Source organism: Strix aluco, chromosome 28 (assembly GCF_031877795.1).
Source record: "Strix aluco isolate bStrAlu1 chromosome 28, bStrAlu1.hap1, whole genome shotgun sequence".
NCBI classification, from domain to species: domain Eukaryota; kingdom Metazoa; phylum Chordata; class Aves; order Strigiformes; family Strigidae; genus Strix; species Strix aluco.
In genome coordinates this window covers 2,393,172-2,413,761 of record NC_133958.1, presented here as the reverse complement: position 1 = coordinate 2,413,761, position 20,590 = coordinate 2,393,172, and the positions used below count along the sequence as shown (strand labels likewise).

Below are 20,590 nucleotides of genomic sequence, written 5' to 3'. Positions count from 1 at the left end.
TCTTGAGGAGGCTGAGCTTTGCCAGCACCCCACACCCTTTCTTCCCTTCTCCCTGGGGTTTTGTGGAGGAAAATCTGGCCAGATTTTACTTTGCCAGCAATCCGGGTCCAGCCCAGGCAGAGTTTCCTGCAGGGAAGGTTGTGGGGTGACTGTGAACCCCAAGGCTGAGCATTGGGGAGCCACCGGACACGGCACCTTCTCCCTGAGCTGACAGCGATGGGATGAACTTAAGCTCTGCTTTAGCATCCGCGTGATGACATATCTTCTAAAAACGAGGGTCTGCTGTCGACCTGTGGCATTTTTAAGCAGCTCAACTCTCTTTTCCAGGCTTGAAGTCGCCATTTCTCTGCTGCAATAACAACAATAAGGCTGAGACGCCCTCAGGGACGCGGCACCACCAGTGCCCTCGCTCCCAGGTGTGGCAGCAGCTTTCTGTGGGAAGACCCGAGCTCTGTGGCCACGTCCTCGCTCACCAAGTGGGGTTAACGGTGCGTGTTTTGGCAGTGAAGCTCTTGAGGGGCAGCCGGGGCTGCCTGCGGCGCGTGTGATGCTTTTCCCACAGCCGGGTTGGCGGTTGGGTCCGTGATGCTGCTTTTCTCGACGAGTCTCATGCTAAAATGGAGTGACCAGTGCTGCCTGGGGCTAATTCTTTTCCAATTTCTATCCCAAAGCTTTCCCTTTCCATGGATACAGAGGAAATGGTCCTTAAAAGCCGACTTACTGCTCCTGCTCCACCGTAACCTTCTTTGGGGACGAGCAAGTGCCACCATCCCTCTGCTCCTTCTGCTTCCACGGCTTGTGCTGGGGTGCCTGGGGCGACGGTGAGCGGATGCGCTTGTGGGGAGCAGCTGGCACGAGGAAAGCGAGTCCTGTGGCTCCCACGAAACCTTTGGGTCCTTTGCAACGGCTCGACAGGAGCTCCCGGAGGCAAAAAGGCACCTGGAGATGTTGCTGGGCTGGTTTGTACTTGGCTGCTCCGCAAAACCGATGCAGAAAAGCACTTCCTCCCCCCCAAAGGATCGGGGTGGCCCCGGAGGTAGGTCTCAGCCCATCCTCACGGCATCAGGAAACACCTCTGGGGCTCCGTCCTTAGGGTGAGGATCCCCCCAAACCCTGCCCCGATCCCAGAAATCAAGGACACCCCAAACACCACCAGCTTGGGACCATCCAGCCAGTTTTATTTCGGGCGCTGCCTCCGCCGCTGCGGCTGTCGGAGGTGCGCAGCAGCACCCAGCGGAGCGGCCGGCGCGCTCGCCACAGTCCCAGACCCCTAAAAAAACCCCTCCAGAGCCCCAGACAGAGGCAACATAATTAAAAAACCAGAATTACATTGCGTGGCGTGAGCCAGCTGGGGAGTCACCGAGCATCCCGGGCACGGCGGGATGGGAATAACCCTCCCCTGGCTCGGCCTCCTCGCCGGGGCACGGCATCTCTAGCAAAATATAACCTCTGCAACTCGTTTTGCTCCCTCTTTTTTATGTGTGTATGTATATATATATATAATATATATATATAACCTTGTGATACGGGTAGTTAAAGTCACCGGTGTAACGATGTCGGATACAAAGAGCTCTAAGATCAAGAGTAAAAACGACACGGTCCGGATTGTCTCCTCTCAGTCCCTTTGCTGCAGGCTCTGAAGCGGTGACCGGCTCCGGCACGCACCTCGTCGCCCGGTTCAAGCCACGGCGGCATCCCGACCGTCTCCCTTCTCCGCAGGGATCGAGGCCGAGCCGGAGCGGGTGGAAACGCTACAGCTTGGCGTGGCGGTGAAAGGCCGGCGCGTGCGGGGAGGCGTAGGTGGGTTGGCTGTGCCACGTCGCCGCCGGGTAGAGCCGGTGTCGCAGCGAGCTCTCGTAGGAGGCCGGGTAGTGGCCTGGGCCGGTCGCCAGCGGCCGGCACAGATCGGAGGGCTGCGTGGAAGTGGCTACCAAAGGGCTGGGGAAGGCGGGGATGACGAAAGGGTTGACGGAGAGGGACGGCGCCGCCGGCACCCCTTGGGATTTGAGGTGCTCCAGCGGGTTGCCGAAGCTCACCGGGAAACGCACCATCGCTCCCTTGTAAACGTCCGGGGCTTGCGGCAGCGGCGTGGCGTAGCCGGGGCTGGCCACCACCGCTTTGGGTTTGGCCAGCCCTTGCTGGCCGCCGGGCGAGCCGGCGCCCGTGTCCCTGCCGTCGGCTTCCTTGAGGAAGGGGGAGACGGCCCGTAACTTCGCGCCGGGGCCGAAAACCGTCTCCTCCTCGCGGCCGCGCTTGCCCCTGGCCGCGGCGGGGGTGAAACCGGCCCCGGGGGGCACCCAACAGGCTTTGACCGCGGCTCCGCGGCTCTCCCCGCTCCACGCCTGCCCCGCTTTGTTCCGCAGGTCTTGGGGCTGCTCCTGCTCCTCGGCTCGCCCCGGGAAGGCGGAAGGAGGCTCTAAAAAATCCTTCAAGCTGGAGAAATACCCCCAGAGCGGGTGACAGCTGACGGGCTTCAGCACCTCGTTGCGGTAAGCGTGGAAGCAGCCGGTGAAGACGGCGGGCGCCGGACCCCCGTCCTCCCGCCGCGGGCAGGCCTGGGTGTCTCTCCCGCCAGGGGATGCGCTGGGGACGGGTCCCACCTCGCTCCCAATGCTGGGAGCTGGATCCTGAGCTCCCGACGGCTCTGGGCTCCTCCGCTCATCCAGGTGGGGGCCAGGGACCGGCCGGGGGGGCTCGGGGCTGGGGCCAGCGTCGCTCACCGCCCGCCGGCCCTCGGGGCAGTGGAGTTTGTGGCAGTGCAAGGACTCGGCCTTGCTCACCTGGGCCAGCAGCTTCTTCTTGGCCAGCGGGGACATGATGGGGTGGTTGCCTTTGGAGTAGAAGCTGGAGAAAAGGCGCTTGTAGGTCTCGGTGTGGGGCCTGCAGGGGCCGGGACACCCCCCCGAGGGGCTCGGGGTGGGGATGGCCGGGCTGGACCCTCCTTCCGCTGCCCGGCCCCGTTCCGGGGTGTCCCTCGCTGCCTCCACGCCGGCTCCCGCCTCTGGTTTCGCCTTGTCTGGAGGCATCTGCGAGCAAAGGGGATTCGGGGTGTGGGTGCGGGGCTCTGCCGCGGCCCCCTTTCAGCATCCCGGCCCCCTCCCCACCTTTAGCTGCCCTCAAGCCCTCCGCTCGCCTCTTCCCAGTTGGCTTCACCCCTCCTCCTGCCTCTTCCCTGGCTTCCCCCCGGCGAGGGACAAACCCAGGGGCTGGCGCGGGGGGTCCCGGGCTGCTCCCAAACCGGAGCCGCCTCAGCTGGGCTCTGGGGGGGCCACGCACCTGCTCCCGGCCCTTCTCCTTCTTGGCCCTCTTGCTCTTCTCGCCCGGTTCGGTGCCCTTGGAGACCTTGTACTGCTTGCGGGGCTTGCTGGGAGGCAGCGGCTTGTCGTCCTCCCCCTTGAGATGCCGCACGTACGGGAGGACCAGCCTGCGGGGTGGGCGGCAGTGAGAACCGGCGCTGGGAGGGGAAACTGAGGCACGGAGCGGGACCCCCTGGCTCAGCCCCTACCTCTCGTAGTGGCGCCGGGTGCAAGTGGCCGCGCTGGTGCTGCCGGGGCTGCCCCCCAGCTCGTCGTAGACGTTCTTCCAGAGCCGCCGTCCCGTCACCTGCAGCGGGAGAGAGGGTTCAACATCCTGGGGACCCATCCTGGCACCCAGGGCACATCCTTGGGCCCATCCCAGCACCCGGAGCCCATCCCGGCACCCAGGGCCCATCCTGGCATCCAGGGGCCATCCCAGGGGTCCAACCTGGCACCCGGGGTCATCCTGGGACCTAGGGTGCATCCCGGCACCCAGGGGGGCACACTGTGGCACCCAGAGGCCATCCTGGCATGCGGGTGTCATCCCAGGGCCCATCCTGGCACCTAGGTGCCCATCCCAGGGGCCATCCTGGCACCCAGGGCCCATCCTGACACCCAGGGGCCCATCCTGGCACCTGTCCTGGTACCCAGGGGCCATCCTGGCACCCAGGGGCCCATCCTGGGGCCCCTCCCGGCACCCAGGGCCCATCCTGACACCCAGGGCCCATCCTGACACTCAGGGGCCATCCTGGCACCCAGGGGCCCATCCTGAGGCCCCTCCTGGCACCCAGGGGCCATCCTGGCACCCATCCTGGCACCCAGGGGCCCATCCTGAGGCCCCTCCTGGCACCCAGGGGCCATCCTGACACCCAGGGGCCATCCTGACACCCAGGGGCCCATCCTGGCACCCATCCTGACACCCAGGGGCCATCCTGGCATGCAGGGGCCATCCTGGCACCCATCCTGGCACCCAGGGGCCCATCCTGGCACCCATCCTGGCACCCAGGGGCCCATCCTGGGGCCCCTCCTGGCATCCAGGGGCACATTCTGACACCCAGGGGCCCATCCCAGCGCCCCTCCCGGCACCCCGGGGGGCCACGCTTACCAGCTCGTAGGCTCCCAGTTTCTCCACGGCTTTGTAGATTTTCCAGAGATTAACTGGAAATAAAGAGAGGCCGAGGGTCAGGGGGCCGCCGCCGCCACCCCTCCCCTTCCCAGGGCGGGGCGGGGGGGACACACACACACGTACTCTGCTTGAAGCCGAGGTGAGGGATCCTCTCGATGGGCGTGTGTCGGTCCTTCATGAACTTGTAGAGGCTGACGAGGAAGGCTTCCTCCTCCTCTTTCTCACCGCCGGGTGTTGCTTCTTCCACCGGCTTCTCCCGCTCGCAGCCATCCTCCGGGCTCACGACCTCCTGCGGGACACGGCGGTGGGGGGGGGGGGTGTGTGAGATGGAGCTTCAGGGGAAACTGAGGCAGAGCAGAAACACCCAACACCCCCCCCCCCTCCACCTCCACCCCCCCATTCCCCAACCCGAAGGCGTTTAACGAGCTCGCGGTTCGTTAGCCGGCAGCCTGGGCCGCTGGCCAAGTTGGTCAAAGCTCTGGAACCGTGCGAGAACACGAGGAACAGCTTCCAGGAAAACAGACGGGCAGAAATTCATCCTCCACTCCCCCCCCCCTTGCTCCGCCGCCGCCTTTCTCAGCTAAAAATGTTTCTCGTTTGTTTGTTCTACATTTTCCGGAGTTATAAAACTTGTTGCTATTTTTGGGCAAAGCAGCTGCTCGGCTCCCATGTACTTTATTTATTTATTTTTTTTTTTTTTTTTAATTCTTCTTTCTATTCTTTTAACCGCTTGTGACAGACGCGGTATTTTAACGGCTGAGCTATTTCGAGGCTTTTTTTTTTTTTTTTTAAAATAAAAAGCCGCTGGACGGCGGCGGCGGCAGCGGGGGGGGTGCTGGCGCGGCAAAACCTAACCCCCCCCGTCCCCACCGCTGCGGCAGGATCAAAAAATAATTAGCAAAATCACATTTCTCTACCCAAAAATGCTGTTTTGAGTATCCCCCCCCCCCGCCCACTCCTCAGTTTGGGGAAATTCACCCTCCTCATCCTCGTTTTCACAGCAAAAGCGGCGCTCGCCCTCTGAGCACCTCTTGTGTGTGTGGCCCCCCACCCCCCACAAAATGTGGGGGGGTTCAGCACCTTCCCCGCCCCAAAAATGTGGCACTCACCGGCGGTTTGGTGGCGGTGGGGTCTTGGGGGTCTCGTTGCTCCATGGAGGGGGGCGGGGGGGGGAGAGTGGTTGGCTTTGATTTTAAGAAGGATCCTGGGAGGAAAAAAAAAAGAAAAAAAGAGGGGGAGGTGGGGGTGAGACACCCCAAATTGTTGCTTCCCCCTCCCGAGAAATTTAAGAGAAAATTGGGATGATTTGGGCCACGGCGTCGCCCGCCAGGCACCGAAATCGGCCGTTCGGCCGATTTCGGTGCCTGGCGGGCGACGCCGTGGCCTAAAGCTCCTCCCTGAGTGCCCCCCCCCAACAAATTTAGGGGTCGGAACCCCCTTGACACCCCAAATTCCCCCTCCCTCCCCCCCGCCCACTTTTGGGGGCAAAACGTTGCAAAACGGGTTTAAAAAAAAAAAAAAAAAAGGAGTGCCAGCTTGGGCAAAGTGAAGAACGGGGTGTGGGGGGGGGGACACCCCCCCCGTCCTTTCCGTGTCCCCCCTCACGCCCCCCCAAGAGACCCCCCCCCCCCCGCCCCGTTTCCCCCCGCCGGTCCCGGTCCCGCTCACCCGCCGCCGCCGCGCCATGTGACCGCGCCACGCCCCCCCTCGTCGCCTATTGGGTAGCGCGGCCACGCCCCCTCCTCCTATTGGTCAGCGCAGCTGCTCGTCGTTCCCCCCCTCCCGCAGCGCAGAGCATGCTGGGAGTTGTAGTCCCGCCGCCGCCTCGTAGTCGTGTGCGCACACGCGTGTGCAAGGGCCGCTCACGCGTGTCCCAGCGTGTTCACGGCGGTGTGTGTGTGTGTGTGTGTGTGTGTGTGTGTGTGTGTTCCAAGCGCCAACACGCGTGTGAGTCCGTGGCTACCGGCTTCCACACGCATCCGCACACGCGTGTGCGGGCGCTGCGGGCACACGCGTGTGCGCGGCCACGCGTGCGCGCACGCGCCTCGACGTATGTGGGTGCTGGGAGAGGGAGGGGGGAGCCCCCCCCAACACGCGTGTGTGTGTGTGTGTGTCTCTGTGCGTGCAGGCACACGCGCCTGTGCGGTGGGTACCCGTGAAGCACACGCGTGTCCGTGCGCGTGCGGCCCACACGCGTGTGCCCCCGCCCCGGGCCGTGATTTCGCCGGTTCCCGGCACTGCGAGCGCAGCGACGGCGCTGACGTGATTTCCTCCCTTTCTGGTATCGCTGCGAAAACGCAGGAAACCGGGGAAAAGCGCGGCGGGGGGGGGGGGGGGGGGGGGGGCAGACGTGTGTGGGGGGGGTCAGGACGACAACACCAGGAGCTTTTGGGGTGAAAAGCGGCCGATTTGGGGCTCAACCACTCAAACCGGCGCGAACAAGCCGCGTCGCCTCAACGCAGGCGGCGGGTGAGCGTCGCGCTGGTAATTTGGGCGGCTGAAGGTGCCGGCCGGGCTGTAATTACGCGTTGAGCGCGATAATAATTAACGGCGGTTCCGCGGCGGCGGCGGCACGTTCCCAGCGCTGTCGAGAAACCGCCGGAGCGGGGCTGAGACCGGCCAAACTCATCCCACGTCCCGCCCCGCCGCGCTTCTCGCCGCCGCTGTCGCTTTGAGGCTCTTTCTGCTGACCGATATCCCTCTGTTTAACCCCAATTTTTGACTTTTTAGGCCCGATTTCCCTGGTGTTGCCGGCCGGCGGGAGCGTGGCGGAGGTTGGAGCGAAGGGCCGAGCGTCACGGCCAGGAATAGCGCGGGAGCGACGCCAGGCCATGACGGCGGGTGAGTAATGGGTTGAAGTCATCCCTTCCCCAGCCCGCGCCGCCGGAAAATAACCCCCTTACATCACCCCCCGCCGGGCGGAGGGACCCCCCCGGGGGTGTGCGAGAAGGGATTTGGGGTGGCCGAGGTGTCCCCGTGGGGTTGGGGTGGGTGCCCCTTTTCTCTGTAATTTTTGAGATTCCCACCCGCTGGTTGGTTCCCCCCCCACCCCACCTCGGGCCTTGGCGCTGTGGCATGTGGCGAGTTGAGCCGGTCTCAGCTTGGCGTGGGGGTGATGAGGTGGGGTGACACGTGGCTGGTGGGGGGTGATAGGACCCCCCACGCACCCCCACGTCTTCCCCCCCGGGACCCCCCCCCCCCGGTACTCACCGGCTCAGGAGGCGAAGGCCGGGCGGCTCATCGGCGCGGCCGGAGGAAGAGCTCTGTGGTTTGCTGGTGTTACGGTCCCGGGGATGACGGGCTGGGGGATGAGTCATCCCCCACTCAGGGAAGTGGCGTGTGCGTGTGCGTGAGTGTGAGTGTGTGTTTGCGTGTGCCATTGACTCTTTCGTTACCGGAACGGACGGGCTTTTCGGGGTTCTCGCCCAGCGGCAGCCCAGCACCGCGCTGAATGACTGTGCTGGACTTTCCAGCCTGAGCCCCCCCCCCCCCCCGCCGCCCTCCACACACACCACCACCACCCCGGGGCTGGCGGTGCGGCCGCGGTGTCACCAGGGGGGTTTGGGGACACGGCCCCATCCCGGTGGCTGGGATGATTGGGGGGTTGCGGTCCTGGTCCCCCTCCAAGGGTGGCTTTGCTGGGCACCGTCCTGCGAACGGGGACAGTCACCGGTGTCACTGGGGCTGGGCACCATCCTGGAATGGGGAGAGTCACTGGTGTCACCGGTGCTGGGCACCATCCTGGAAGTGGGGACAAAGTCACTGGTGCCACTGGGGCTGGGCACCATCCTGGAAATGGGGACAAAGTCACCGGTGCCACTGGGGCTGGGCACCATCCTGGAAACAGGGACAAAGTCACCAGTGTCCCCGGTGCTGGGTACCATCCTGGAAATGGGGACAAAGCCACTGGTGTCCCTGGTGCTGGACACCATCCTGGAAACAGGGACAGAGCCACCAGTGTCCCCAGTGCTGGGCACCATCCTGTGAATGGGGAGAGTCACTGGTGTCACTGGCGCTGGGCACCATCCTGGAAGTGGGGACAAAGTCACCGGTGCCACCGGGGCTGGGCACCATCCTGGAAATGGGGACAAAGTCACCAGTGTCCCCAGTGCTGGGCACCATCCTGGAAACGGGGACAAAGCCACTGGTGTCCCTGGTCCTGGGCACCATCCTGGAAACAGGGACAGAGACACCAGTGTCCCCAGTGCTGGGCACCATCCTGGAAATGGGGACAAAGTCACCGGTGCCCCCGGGGCTGGGCACTGTCCTGCAAAGGGGACGGAGCCACTGGTGTCCCCTGGGGCTGGGCACCGTCCTGCGAATGGGGAGAGTCACTGGTGTCACCGGGGCTGGGCACTATCCTGGAAATGGGGACAAAGTCACCAGTGTCCCCAGCGCTGGGCACCATCCTGGAAACAGGGACAGTCACCAGTGCCCCTGGGACTGGGCACCATCCTGCAAATGGGGACGGAGCCACCAGTGTCCCCAGTGCTGGGCACCATCCTGGAAATGGGGACAAAGTCACTGGTGTCCCCGGGACTGGACACCATCCTGCAAACGGGGACGGAGCCCCCCCAGCATCGCTCAGGCACTGGGTGCCACTTTTGGGGGACACTGTCCCTTGTCCCCAACTTGGGCATCCCAGTCCCATGGGACCAAAGCCACCCATAAATTGGGGATGGTGGGGGCAGGACCGAGGGCTGCTGGAGAGCACCCATGGGTGCTCAACCCCATAGCAGCCCCCTGAGAATCTCCCCCCTCCCTGGCCGGTTTGTGAAAGAGCCCTGAAAAAAAAAGAAAAATCCCCCGGTGACTCATTTTGGGCCAACAGCCTGAGAAAGCAGAAGCGGGGGGAGGTCAGGGGGGGCATCTGGCTCCTGTCCCCCCCCCTCCCCGGGGCTACAAAAGGGGGTGAAGGAATCCGAGGGTGACATTAACCCTTTCATTCCAGGAACGCACCCGCCTTCTACTTAATAATAACGTGATTTAATGAAAAAGGGCAAAAAAACATCAACAAAAAAACCCCCACTTGAGTTTCTATTCCCGGCTCCGGTTTCTATTCGAGCAGAATGGGGGGAGCTGGGGGGGGGGGCGGGTCTCCTGCCTCAGTTTCCCCTTGCACAGGGTGGCTGCGTGTGTGGCCCAGCTTGCCAGGACTGGCCACCGGCTCTGCTCAGCTGGCTGGCAAAATATTGAATTTCAACTCCTGGGGAAGCTGAGCATCCCTGGGTGGGATCCAGCCCCTGCGGGGCTCCGCTCCAGCAGCAGCATGAGGAAAAGTTTCTCCCCAGGGTGTGTGTGTGGGTTATTTTTTAATCCCGTGGAAGAGGTGCTGGAGGAAAATGGGAATTATCGAGGTTGAAAGATGTTGCTGGGGTGATAGTGGCCATCGGTGCACTGAAAGGTGTCAGGGCTCAGCCAGGGTGCAAAGCCCAGTGCTGGCTGCTGGCTGGAAAGGAATAGGAGGAGGAAAAGGAAAAGGGGACAGAGGAAAAGGAGGAAAATGAGAAGGAAAAGGGAAAGGAGAAGAAGGAGATAGAGGAAAAGAAGAAAAAGAAGAAGGATGAAAAGGAGAAGGAAATGGAGAAGACAGAAAAGGAGAAGGAGGAATAAAAAGGAGAAGGAGGAAAAGGAGGAGACAGAAAAAGAGAAGGAAAAGGAAGAGGAAAAGGAAGTAAAGGAAAAGAAAAAAGGAAAAGGAGGAGGAGGAAAAGCAAAAGAAGAAAAAGAAGAAGGAAAAGGAAAATAGAGAATGAGACAGGAAAGGAGAAGGGGAAAAGGAGAAGGAGGGGGAAAAAAGGAGAAGGAGTCAGAAAAAGAGAAGGAAAAGGAGAAGAAAAGGAAAAGGAGAAGGAAGAAAAGGAAAAGGAGAAAAAGAAGAAGGAAAAGGAAAATGGAGAACGAGATAGAAAAGGAGAAGAAAAAAAAAGGAGGAGAAGGAGTCAGAAAAAGAGAAGGAAAAGGAGAACAAAAGGAAAAGGAGAAGGAGGAAAAAGAAAAAAGGAAAAAAAAGAGCCAAAAGATGAAAGTCCGGCTGCTGAGGCCGGTGCCGGACCTGGCAGTGCCGGTGGCACCCGCATCCCTTTGGGGCACAAACGGTGGCGAGAGGGTTCGTCACCTGCCGGGGGCTGGGGGGGACTGTGGGAATCGCCAGCACCCTCCTCCCGTGGGTTAATGCCGTCGGGTGCTGGTACAGGAACGCGGCTCTGTTCTGAAGCCTGACGCTATAGAGTATGAATATAAAGCTGTAAAATAGCTCCCTGGATTTAATTACCCCATGATTAACTGATGTAATCACCGGGAAAACAGCCTCCTCCGGAGCACACGTGAGCCGAGCCCCCCCCCAGCACCGGGGAGATGCTGCGCCCACACCGGCACAGGGCATTTATGATTTAGGAGGTAAAAACCACCTTGATTTAGGGGAGCAGCCGGATGCTTTTGGGTGCTGGGGAGGGGGGGGGGGGCGGCTTTGGGTGCCCCCCATCAAGAAGGGGGCTGCAAAATGAGGTGTCAGCTGGGGCACCAACACTTGACACCCCAACCCTCGGCCAGAGCGGAGGCACAGCTGAACCCCGGCCTGACCACAAGGGTCTTTCCAGGGTGAGTTAATTAGTGGGGCACTAATTAGGCTTAACGGCCTCACCTGGGGTGTCCCAACACCCGTGGGACCTGTTTAAGCTCAGCCCAGGGATGGAGCCTGTTGCTGCTGATCCCGACCGGGGCTGTGCATGGATGGATGTTTAAATTCACAGGGATGCGCACCGTAATGTTTGTCTGTGGATAAATACACCCACGCCCGTGGCTTTGGCAGGGGTTCGGGGGGTGCAGGAGCACTTTTGGGGGAGCACGAGCCCTTTCCCTCAGCCTGAAAATACCCAAAGGTGGGACGCGACGCGCGTGGAGCGAAGCGTCTCCTTTTTGGCACCTCCATCTCGTGGCACATCCTGCGCGGTCCGGGGCAGCGCTCAGCCCCTTCCTGCCCGCGGGGGAGGAAGAGCGAGGGCTGCGAAGGCTGCGAAGGTGCTTGGTGGAGGAACTTGAGCCCAGCTGCCCCGTTTTCTCTGCATGGAGGCGGCCCTATGGCTTTTCTCCGGCGGCTTTTTGGCTTTTCGGAGAAGAAGAAGAAGCCGCCGAGGCGGTACGAGCACGTCAAGCGGGACGTGGACCCCGAGGAGGCCTGGCTGGTGCTGGGCGAGCTGGGCGACGGCGCCTTCGGCAAGGTCTTTAAGGTAGGAGAGTGCCCCAAAACGCCTCCAAGTGTCCCCAAAGGTTTTGCCAATGCTTTTCTTTTTGACACTGCTGCCTCGAATTGGGCAGCTTCCGGCATGCAAGAAGCTAAAAACCCCCTAAACAGCCCCAAATTTCTAGCAGAGGATGGTAGGGTCCTCGCTGGTGCTGGCTCAGCCCATCCCCAACCTTCGGCTCGGGGAGAACCACCAGCTCCTCCAGCCCGTTTGCTGGCGGCTGTTTCTGGCCTTGGTTGGAGCGAGGGGGTTGAGACGGGGATGTTTTTCTCTGAAACCACGGTGCAGAGCCCGAGAGCGACAGGAAACCCAAATTCGCCATTTGTCAGACCCGCAGCAGCAGCCTCCTTCCGGCGCCGGTGACACGCAGCAGTGATGGTCTCGGTCCTGGCTGGGCTTGTCCTGGTCAAACCTTCTTCCCTCCCCAGCTTTGCCGGGGCAGCCGAGTGTCTCGGCATCGCTGGCGGGATGGGGCTGTGCTGTGCAACCACCCGAAGATCCTTGTGGGGGGGTTGCCAAGCCCCCCGCGCCAGCGCTCGCTGGGGCTGTGCCCGTGACACCTATATGGCATCTGTGGGAGGATGCAGCTTGCTGGAGGGTTTTGGGGTACAGTGGGATGCACAGGGTGGCAGGGCCATGCCGAGGGCAGAAGGTTTTGGGGTACAGTGGGATGCTCCAGGACTCATGTACAGGGTGGCACGGCCACACCAAGGGCAGAAGGTTTTGGGGTACAGTGGGATGCTCTGGGACCTGTGTACAGGGTGGCACAGCCATGCCAAGAGCAGAAGGTTTTGGGGTACAGTGGGATGCTCCGGGACCTGTGTACAGGCTGGCACGGCCATGCCAAGGGCATAAAGTTTTGGGGTACAGCGAGATGCTCTGGGACCCATGCATAGGTTGGCACAGCCATGCCAAGAGCAGGTTTTGGGGTACAGTGGGATGCTCCAGGACCCATGTACAGGGTGGCATGGCCACACCAAGTACAGAAGGTTTTGGGGTACAGCAGGATGCTCTGGGACCTATGCACAGGGTGTCACAGCCACGCCAAGGGCAGAAGGTTTTGGGGTACAGTGGGATGTGCAGGTTGGCACGGCCATGCCAAGAGCAGAAGGTTTTGGGGTACAGTGGGATGCTCTGGGACCTGTGCACAGGTTGGCACGGCCATGCCAAGAGCAGAAGGTTTTGGGGTACAGTGGGATGCTCTGGGACACATGCACAGGGTGCACAGCTGTGCCAAGAGCAAAAGGTTTTGGGGTACAGCGGGATGTGGAAGTTGGCATGGCCATGCCAAGAGCAGAAGGTTTTGGGGTACAGCGGGATGCTCTGGGCCCCGTGTGCAGGGTGCCATGACCACAACGGGGCCACCTGCATGGGGTGGCTGCGCACCCCTCTCCTTCCTGGCTCTGGTGGCAGCGGGGTCCCCACGCCCGTCCCCACCATTTGGCTCCTGGGGAGGGACACAATGGCTCCAAGCATCCCCCTCGCCGAAGGGCTGCTCCTTTCGTACCCCACAAACCCCCACGAAACCTCTCCCCCGCAGGCGCAGAACAAGGTGACGGGGGCGTTGGCGGCCGCCAAGGTGATCGAGACACCGGGCGAGGAGGAGCTGGAGGATTACGTGGTGGAGATCGAGATCTTGGCGTGCTGCGACCACCCCAACATCACCAAGCTGCTGGACGCGCTCTACTGGAACGGGCGGCTCTGGGTGAGCGGCAGAGGGCGCTGGGCCCCCCACCCCGCGCGTGAACTGGGGTCCCACCACCATCTCGGGGCTGTGGGACTCGGTCTGCAGGGGACACGTTTGCAGACCAGGGTGGGAAACCTCTCCCTGCAGATCCTGGTGGAGTTTTGTCCCGGAGGGGCTGTGGATGCAGCAATTTTGGGTAAATAAATGTTTTTTTTCTGGCTGGTGTGTGGCCATGGGAAGATTTGGGATGGGATTGCTAAATTTCACGGCGTGGGAGGGAGTCCTGGGCTTGTGCAGCGTCTCCAGGAGGGAGGATGGGTTGGGGTGCATCTTCCCCCGGGTTTGCAGGGGGGTGCTGGCAGGAGGCGTCGTTAGCGGCGGGTTCGTTTGCGCTAACGGCAGAGCTGGAGAAAGGGCTGACGGAGGAGCAGATCCGAGTGGCTTGCAAGCAGCTGCTGCTGGCACTGCAGTACCTGCACGGCTGCAAGATCATCCACAGGGACGTGAAGGCTGGCAACATCCTGCTCACCCTCGATGGGGACGTCAAGCTGGGTGAGTCCCGAGGGAATCGGGGCGCTGAGGGAGGCCGGGAGTGAAGCCCCGGGGATGCTTTGCCCCGAGGATCCTCTCGAACTGCCGCTTTTTGCTCTGCAGCTGATTTTGGCGTCTCGGCTAAAAACTCCAGCACTGTCCAGCGTCGGGTGTCCTTCATCGGCACCCCGTACTGGTAGGTGTGGGGCAGAAATCCCCGGGGATGGTGGGATTTGAGAGCGGCAGGTGGGAGCCCAGGTGTCCCGTTCCTCCTGCGGACACTCGCAACCGGTTCCTCGACACTGGGAGCACCTCAAGGAACCGGATTGTTCCTCCTCCAGCCAACGCTGGCTCCAGGGTGGGCTTCTTGGTAGAGTGGAGAGGACACGTGGGGTGCTGGGGGGTATGAGCCCTCCTGGGGTAGTGTTGGAAGAGTTGGGGTTGAATCTCCCCTCTTCTGCCTGGAGGGTTGTCTCCAGAGGGGCTGGTTTTAGAGGGAGATACCAGCCCCCAGCCCAGGGTGGGCTGCACCTCCTCCCCTCTCTCCCACGCCCAGGATGGCCCCGGAGGTGGTGCAGTGCGAGACGTCCAAGGAGAGTCCCTACAGCTACAAGGCTGACATCTGGTCACTGGGCATCACGCTGATCGAGATGGCCGAGATGGAGCCCCCCTACCACGAGCTGAACCCCCTCCGGGTGCTGCTGAAAATCGCCAAGTCCCAGCCACCCACCTTGCGTCACCCCAAGAGGTGGTGAGTCCCTGCGCAGAGACGTCACCCCAACCTTGGTGACGGTGGGAATTGTTGTCCCGTGGGGCAGCTCCTGCTCAAAGCCATGTCCAGGCAGCTGGGATGGGCTCTTGGACCATGAGCGATGCTGGTTGTGATTCCTCCAGAAGTGGCACCACCTTTGCCCACAGAAGGTGACACTGGTGGGCAGCACCGGGGTGGGGAGCTCCTGCCAAGGTGCTAGCAGAGCCTGAGTGTCCTTGGCATCACCCCGGGGTCTGTGGGGCCCACGGTGGGGGTCACAGGGAGCTTCTGGCCTCATGCTCACAGGGACCATCCCACAGGTCTGAAGACTTCAAGGACTTCCTGAGGAAATCTCTAGAGAAGAGCCCTGAGGCGCGGTGGTCGGCCAGCCAGCTCCTGCAGGTAGACAGCACCCATCGCCACCTGCCCAGGGTTGTGGGACCCATCCCCGGCGTTGGTCCCACTCCTCTCCCTTGCTCCCACCCAGCACCCCTTCGTGGCGGGCATCTCTGACAAGCGGCCACTCCGTGAGCTGGTGGCTGAAGCTCGGGCTGACGTGCTGGAGGAGGAGGATGAGGAGGAAGGTCCGATCCCCTTGGTGCGTGAGTAGGGACTGGCAAGTGCAAGATCCCTCCAACCCTTTCCATGAGCTCTTTGAGCCTCACCTCTTTCCCTGTTGTCCACCCAACAGCCTGGGCAGGAGCATGGAGACTCCTCCTGCCCCCTGACCCCGGGGGATCCCCTGGAGCATCAGCCCCCGGACACCACGGGGAGAGTTGGTGAGGAACCGGACATCCCACCCAACGTCCAGGTGGTGGCAGAGCCCAGGACCAAGAAAGCATCAGACTTCTTGAAGCAAATGAGGAGGAGATCCCAGCTCGAGCCCATGGGCTCCATGAGGCTCCCTGCGAAGAGGCTGTCCGAGTCTCTGAAGCTGACGCGGCGCAGGTCATTTTTTGGAGGGATGAAGTCCCAAGAAACAGCGAAGGAGCAGCGTGGGGCAGAGCTGAGGGAGTTGGAGATGCTGGCACTGGATGCTCCTCAAGGGACATCGGTCCCAGCAGAGGCAGGAGGAGAAGTTCAGGAGTGTCAAGAGGAGGAGACCAACCCTTTGGGGAGCCCCTGCAACGTGGCCGAGCTCCCCTTGGGTCCACAGCGGGCAGGAGACTGTGCTGGACTGCAAGAGCTGAGGGCAGAGCAGGTTGGACCCAAGGCAGAGCCCTGGGAGGAAACCCAACGTGCCGATGCATCGCCGGTGGCTAAAACGCCCGCAGAGGGACAGCTCGCAGCCCAACCGAGCCCCGTTTTGACCCCTAAAAGTGATACAAAAGAGGAGTCGAGCAGAGACCCTACTTGTAACTCCCTGGCCCTGCCTGTGCCCACAGACGGGGGCTGGCACAGAGGCTCGGCCGTGGGGCAGATGGTGGCAGCCCTGGACCTGTGGGTCGTGGGGCCCAAAACCTGGAGCTTCAAGTCCAATCAGCACCAGGTTACTCGGTCGTTGCCAGCCCTGAAGGTTGAGGTTGGCTCCCCCGGGGCTGAAGATGACCCTGGGAAGGATGGCGATGGCGCAGGGAGGGCACCCATGGGACCTGAGGGTGCTGGAGAGCCTGGGGAGACTGAGCTGGTGGAGGAGAGGGTGGAGTGGGGTGAAGAATTGCTGACGCCCAGCGTGACGGAGGAGGTGGGTGGGGGGTCAGATGTGTTCAAGGAGCGACAGGAGCCTCTGGCTGAGCTGGGAGAGGCTGGAGGAGAGAACAAAGGGGAGAGAAACTCAGCCGTGTGCGAGCCCATCACTGACCCTCTGGACCTGGTTGAGCGGGTGGTGGGGAGGAATGAGGAGGAAGCCACAGACAACACTGGAAGTGAGGTAGAAACTTCTCCCGAGGAAGCCCCGGTGCCAGCAGAAGTGAAATTGGAAGAGGATGTTGTAAAAGGGTGTTTGACTGGAGACCATAACCCAGTGGGAGATGCAGCCAGCGCGGGGGAAGTGATGCTGGCGGGAGAGGAACTGGAGGCAGCGTGTACAGGAGAGGGACCTGCAAGGGAGGAGGCCCAAAATTCAGCAAAGGATTCATCCCCCGTGGAGATCCTGGAGCCTGTTGAAGAAACAGAAGAGAAAGCAGAAAACAGCCCCAGAGACAACCAGCCAGGAGCTGCGCATGGGAATGGCTGGAAAGGACAAGATGGAAATGATGGAGAACTTGGAGAAAATGGGGTGCAGGTTGCTCCAGCTCCTGAAGGACCATCAAGGGATGGACCTGGAGAGGAGATGGGTGGCTCGGAGGGTCGCGGAGCAGTGCCAGAGCCCCAGGAGGCCCTTGGTGGACATCCAAAGGCCACAAAGACCGTGAGGTTTGATGCTGCCCTTGTCCACACCTCTTCCCAGGCGCGGGCAGCGTGGGAGGGAGGGAACCCACCAGATCCATCCATCGCACCAAAGCAAGGAGAGGAGCCATCTCCTGTGGAAACTCCTGCAGATGTACAAGGTCCAAGTGCCCTCCCTGCAGCAGTGCAGCCTTTCCCCTCTGCCAGGGAAGCCCAGCAGGTGAGAAGCTTGTAGGTAACATGGTCACGTGAAGCTGCTCCACCTTGTGTGGGCTCCTGTGTTGGGTTTACGGAGTTTTGGGCCATCTGAGCTCAAACCGTTGATCCCGGTCACAGGAACCTGCCTTGCTCCAAAGGACAGTCAAGAAAACGCGGAGGTTTGTGGTGGATGGGGAGGAGGTGAGCGTGACGACGGCCAGGACCGTTGGCAAGGCTGGGGCAAGGGACGAGATGGTGCGCTCGGCTCGGTGAGTGATGCCACCGGGCATCTCCCATCTGTTTCTGGACAAGGAGGACCAGGGGCAAAGGGGAGAGGGTGTGGGAGGGAGGATGGGTCTGGGGAGCTCTGTGTGAAGCCCAAGGACTTGACCTTCAGGCTTGGATAAACCCATCTGCCACCCTGGCTGGGCTCTGCTCCAGCTGGAGAGCGTGAGCAAGCCCTTCCCTGCATCCTCAGGGCTGTGCAGAAGGGACACGTGAGGAGCCAAAACATTGCCCAGCCCTGTGTCTGGTGTGTCCAGCAGCCAGCTTGAGGAAAGAAGAGGGGAAGATCTTCTCCCATAAGGTCTTGCATCACCCAAGGAGAGTAGGAAGGGCTGAAGGGGGAGATGGAGGGGCAGTGACATCAGCTGAGCTTGGGAGCGTGGCCACCACAGACCCAATGGGCATCCCATCTTCCTGCTGGAGAAATTCTTCTCCCTGATGTTGGACCAGGGCTGAGCTTCTCCCTTCCTTTAGCCACCTACAAGTCAGCCATCCTAGGAAGGAGAGAGGTGCCTCCAGGGCCACTTTGGGCCCCCCTCACCCCGATTCCCCAAACCTTTAGGCGCCAGGAGCTCCGTGAGCTGCGAGTGCTGCAGAAGGAAGAGCAGCGAGCTCAGAGCCAGCTGGAGCAGAAGTTCCACCAGCAGCGGGAGCAGATGTTTCGTCACATTGAGCAGGAGATGACGGTAACCAGACCATCGTCCCCCGGTGCCATGAGCTGTTCAGAGTGCAAGGGGGTGCTGGGGTCCTACTGCTGGAGATGCCAGGGTCTGGGGGGGTGGGGTTTGGTTGCTTTGGTGGCCACTTCTGGTGGCCCCATTAACCATATCTGCATGGCAGAGCAAGAAGGAGTTTTACGACCGGGAGGTGGAGAGCTCGGAGCGGCGCTACCGGCAGCTGAAGGAGCGCCAGGAGCTCGAGTACACGACGAGGCTGCGAGATGAGGCCAAGCGCCTCAAGTCCCTCCAGGAGAAGGACTGTGGGAAGAGGATGCAAGAGCTGAAGGGCGATGGGAGAGAGGTGAGTGTCCGGAGCAGCTCTGGCTCCCCTAGACGTGCCCCCAGGAGCCTGGAGACCATCTCCCCTGGGTGCTGGGATGAAGCCCCCGCTGTTACTTGCCGCAGGAGCAGCGGTTCCTGCAGCAGCAGCGGGAGGAACTCAACTCAGCCCTCCAGAGGGTTGTCCAGGAGCACAAGAAGAAGATGATGTCCATCGACTGGGAGTGCATCAACAAGATCCATAGCCTCAGAAGAGGTGGAATGCAGGGAGGAGGAGGGTGGTGGAGGGTTCTTTGAGGGGAGCAGGGGGTCTGGCTGGGGGTTTTTGGAGGTGGTCATGCTGCTGCTGTCTTGCCCGGTAGCCCGCGAGTCGGTGGTGTGGAGCATGGAGCAAGGGCACCTGCAGGAGAAGTACCAGCTCTTCAGGCAGCAGGTGAAGGAGCAGCACACACTGCAGCGGCAGCAGCTCCGCAAGCGCCACGAGAAGGTGAGGCAGGAGCCGCCGGCAACACTCCCCCAGCCCTGCGGGCTCCCAACCCCTCTCCTGCCTCACCCTCCTGCCCCTTTCCCAGGAGACAGAGAGGATGAACCGCTTCCACCAGCTCTTGCTGGAGGATCTGAGGAGCCAGCACGCGCAGGAGCGGGCTCAGCTGCTGAAAAGCCAACGCTGTGACGCCAAAATCCGCCTGGCCCTCTTCAAGGACAACCTGAAGATCCAGGAGGCGAATGGGGCCAAGCAGAGGGAGAGGGCCAAGCAGGTACGAGGACCCGTCTGGGGCCAATGAGCTTCCTCAGCACAAAGTCCCTGAAAAGCCTTTTGGGGAAAGGGAGGGTGACGTGGGCTGTCCCCCCGCCGCAGTTCACGCAGCAGGAGGAGAGGCGGCAGCGAGCGGAGGCGCAGCGGCAGCAGGAGCAGCAGGCGCAGCAGTTGCAGCAGCTGCAGCAGCAGCAGGCTGAGAGCCTGGCAGAGCTGGAGCAGATGCAGGTACTGGGAAACAGCTGCAAAACTGTCCACTGCACCCCTGCTACCTCTCCTCCAGCCTCCTCCTTCCCCTTTCCACCTCTCCTCTCCCAGGGGGAGAAGATGCACCTCTTGGCAGAGCAGGAGAGGAGGCAGCTGGGGCGGCTGGACCAGGAGCACGCCATGGAGCTCAGCGCCTGGAAGCAACGGCTGGTGGCTCGCAAGGAGGTGAGTGGCCCCACAGCGTCCCCTCCCCAGCCTGGGACACGCTGGAGGGCTGCTCTCCCGGGGCCACGGCAGCGTTGTTTCTCTTCTCCAGATGCTGGAGGAGGAACTGGGGAACTCGCTGCCAGTGCAGCAGCGAGGAGAGCTGCGGGGTGCCCGCGGCAGCAACAGGATCAGCCGCTTCTTCCACCTCCTCTCCTGACGCTGCGCTGGGGGTTACTGGGGAGAGAGAGGCAGGCAGGGGCCTGGTGCCCCGTCCCACGGCTCTTCCAGACGGGACTGAGGATCTCAAAGGCGACGCGAGGGGCAGCCGAGCCCCGGGGCCGAGCAGGACGTGGTATGGAGCCCGGCGGTGGCACGTGTGGGTGGGTTCGAGCCCACCCTCGCTGAGCTGGAGGGGTGAAGCAGGTGCCAACACCCTGAATCACCCCAGAAGCCCCTCGGGGGGGTCTCCCCCCCTGGGCTCGAAGCTGTGGAAACAGCAGGGGGGGGTTGCTGGCACTTCCCCTGCGGATCTCCCCTCAGCTGAATTGCAACTCAAGGAAATACATCTTTTCTTGAAGAAAGTCTGTTTGTGACTATTTTACTTAAACTCTTGTCTTGCACGCCCCCCCCCCCCCCCCCCCCGCCAAGCGCATCCTATGCCCCCAACCTGCCCCCTCAAGCCAGCTCTCGGGGAGGCAGGTCCCATGCTCAGCCCCTGGCCCAGAGATGCCCTTGTGTCTCGGCTCCACCACCCCGCAGAGCTCTTCTCCATGCCCTCATCAGGGCCCTGAGGGCACTAATAAGGCCTCAGAGCCTTGACCAGCCTCACCTGGGGCCTTGACCCACACCCATGGCCCAGGAGCTCCACTGAAGCTCAGCTCAAGGGCTTTAGTCCCTGCAGGAGCACTGGTCTCCCTGCCTCACAGCCTCGGACCCAATCCTGACCTGCAGACTGGCTTCCTGGCTTGATCTCGG

General features: G+C 61.9%; 2 protein-coding genes across 4 annotated transcripts; one reads left to right on the top strand and one right to left on the bottom strand.

Annotated features, from left to right (window-relative positions):
- Positions 1-1,157: 1,157 nt before the first annotated feature.
- ARID5A (AT-rich interaction domain 5A) lies at positions 1,158-7,715 on the bottom strand. Of its 2 annotated transcripts, XM_074808212.1 has the most exons (7): positions 7,633-7,715; positions 5,532-5,626; positions 4,546-4,711; positions 4,402-4,454; positions 3,506-3,603; positions 3,277-3,424; positions 1,158-3,026 (listed from the first exon to the last, which is right to left on the bottom strand). In XM_074808212.1, exons 2-7 carry the CDS (start codon positions 5,574-5,576, stop codon positions 1,752-1,754), a joined length of 1,785 nt encoding a protein of 594 aa, XP_074664313.1. In that variant the 5' UTR covers positions 5,577-5,626; positions 7,633-7,715; the 3' UTR covers positions 1,158-1,751. The 2 variants fall into 2 exon arrangements, with proteins under 2 accessions (XP_074664313.1, XP_074664314.1); XM_074808213.1 differs by lacking the exon at positions 7,633-7,715 and having other exon boundaries at positions 5,532-5,706.
- Positions 7,716-8,069: 354 nt separating this feature from the next.
- On the top strand, positions 8,070-20,190 carry LOC141916100 (STE20-like serine/threonine-protein kinase). Of its 2 annotated transcripts, XM_074808206.1 has the most exons (18): positions 8,070-11,651; positions 13,207-13,371; positions 13,501-13,549; positions 13,756-13,905; positions 14,008-14,080; positions 14,441-14,635; positions 14,956-15,037; positions 15,123-15,233; positions 15,327-17,183; positions 17,300-17,430; positions 18,009-18,132; positions 18,287-18,466; positions 18,571-18,700; positions 18,807-18,931; positions 19,017-19,202; positions 19,304-19,429; positions 19,520-19,633; positions 19,725-20,190. In XM_074808206.1, exons 1-18 carry the CDS (start codon positions 11,502-11,504, stop codon positions 19,830-19,832), a joined length of 4,056 nt encoding a protein of 1,351 aa, XP_074664307.1. In that variant the 5' UTR covers positions 8,070-11,501; the 3' UTR covers positions 19,833-20,190. The 2 variants fall into 2 exon arrangements, with proteins under 2 accessions (XP_074664307.1, XP_074664306.1); XM_074808205.1 differs by having other exon boundaries at positions 13,207-13,549.
- The last annotated feature ends 400 nt before the right edge of the window (positions 20,191-20,590 follow it).

Coding starts and splice junctions, on each gene's coding strand:
- LOC141916100 (XM_074808205.1), top strand. CDS start 11,502: ATGGCTTTTCTCCGGCGGCTTTTTGGCTTTTCGGAGAAGAAGAAGAAG. Junction 14,081..14,440: donor TTCATCGGCACCCCGTACTG/GTAGGTGTGGGG, acceptor TCCCACGCCCAG/GATGGCCCCGGAGGTGGTGC. Junction 19,430..19,519: donor CAGAGCTGGAGCAGATGCAG/GTACTGGGAAAC, acceptor CTCCTCTCCCAG/GGGGAGAAGATGCACCTCTT.
- ARID5A (XM_074808212.1), bottom strand. CDS start 5,576: ATGGAGCAACGAGACCCCCAAGACCCCACCGCCACCAAACCGCCG. Junction 3,604..4,401: donor AACTGGGAGCCTACGAGCTG/GTAAGCGTGGCC, acceptor CTCCCGCTGCAG/GTGACGGGACGGCGGCTCTG. Junction 3,027..3,276: donor AGGAGAAGGGCCGGGAGCAG/GTGCGTGGCCCC, acceptor CTTTGCTCGCAG/ATGCCTCCAGACAAGGCGAA.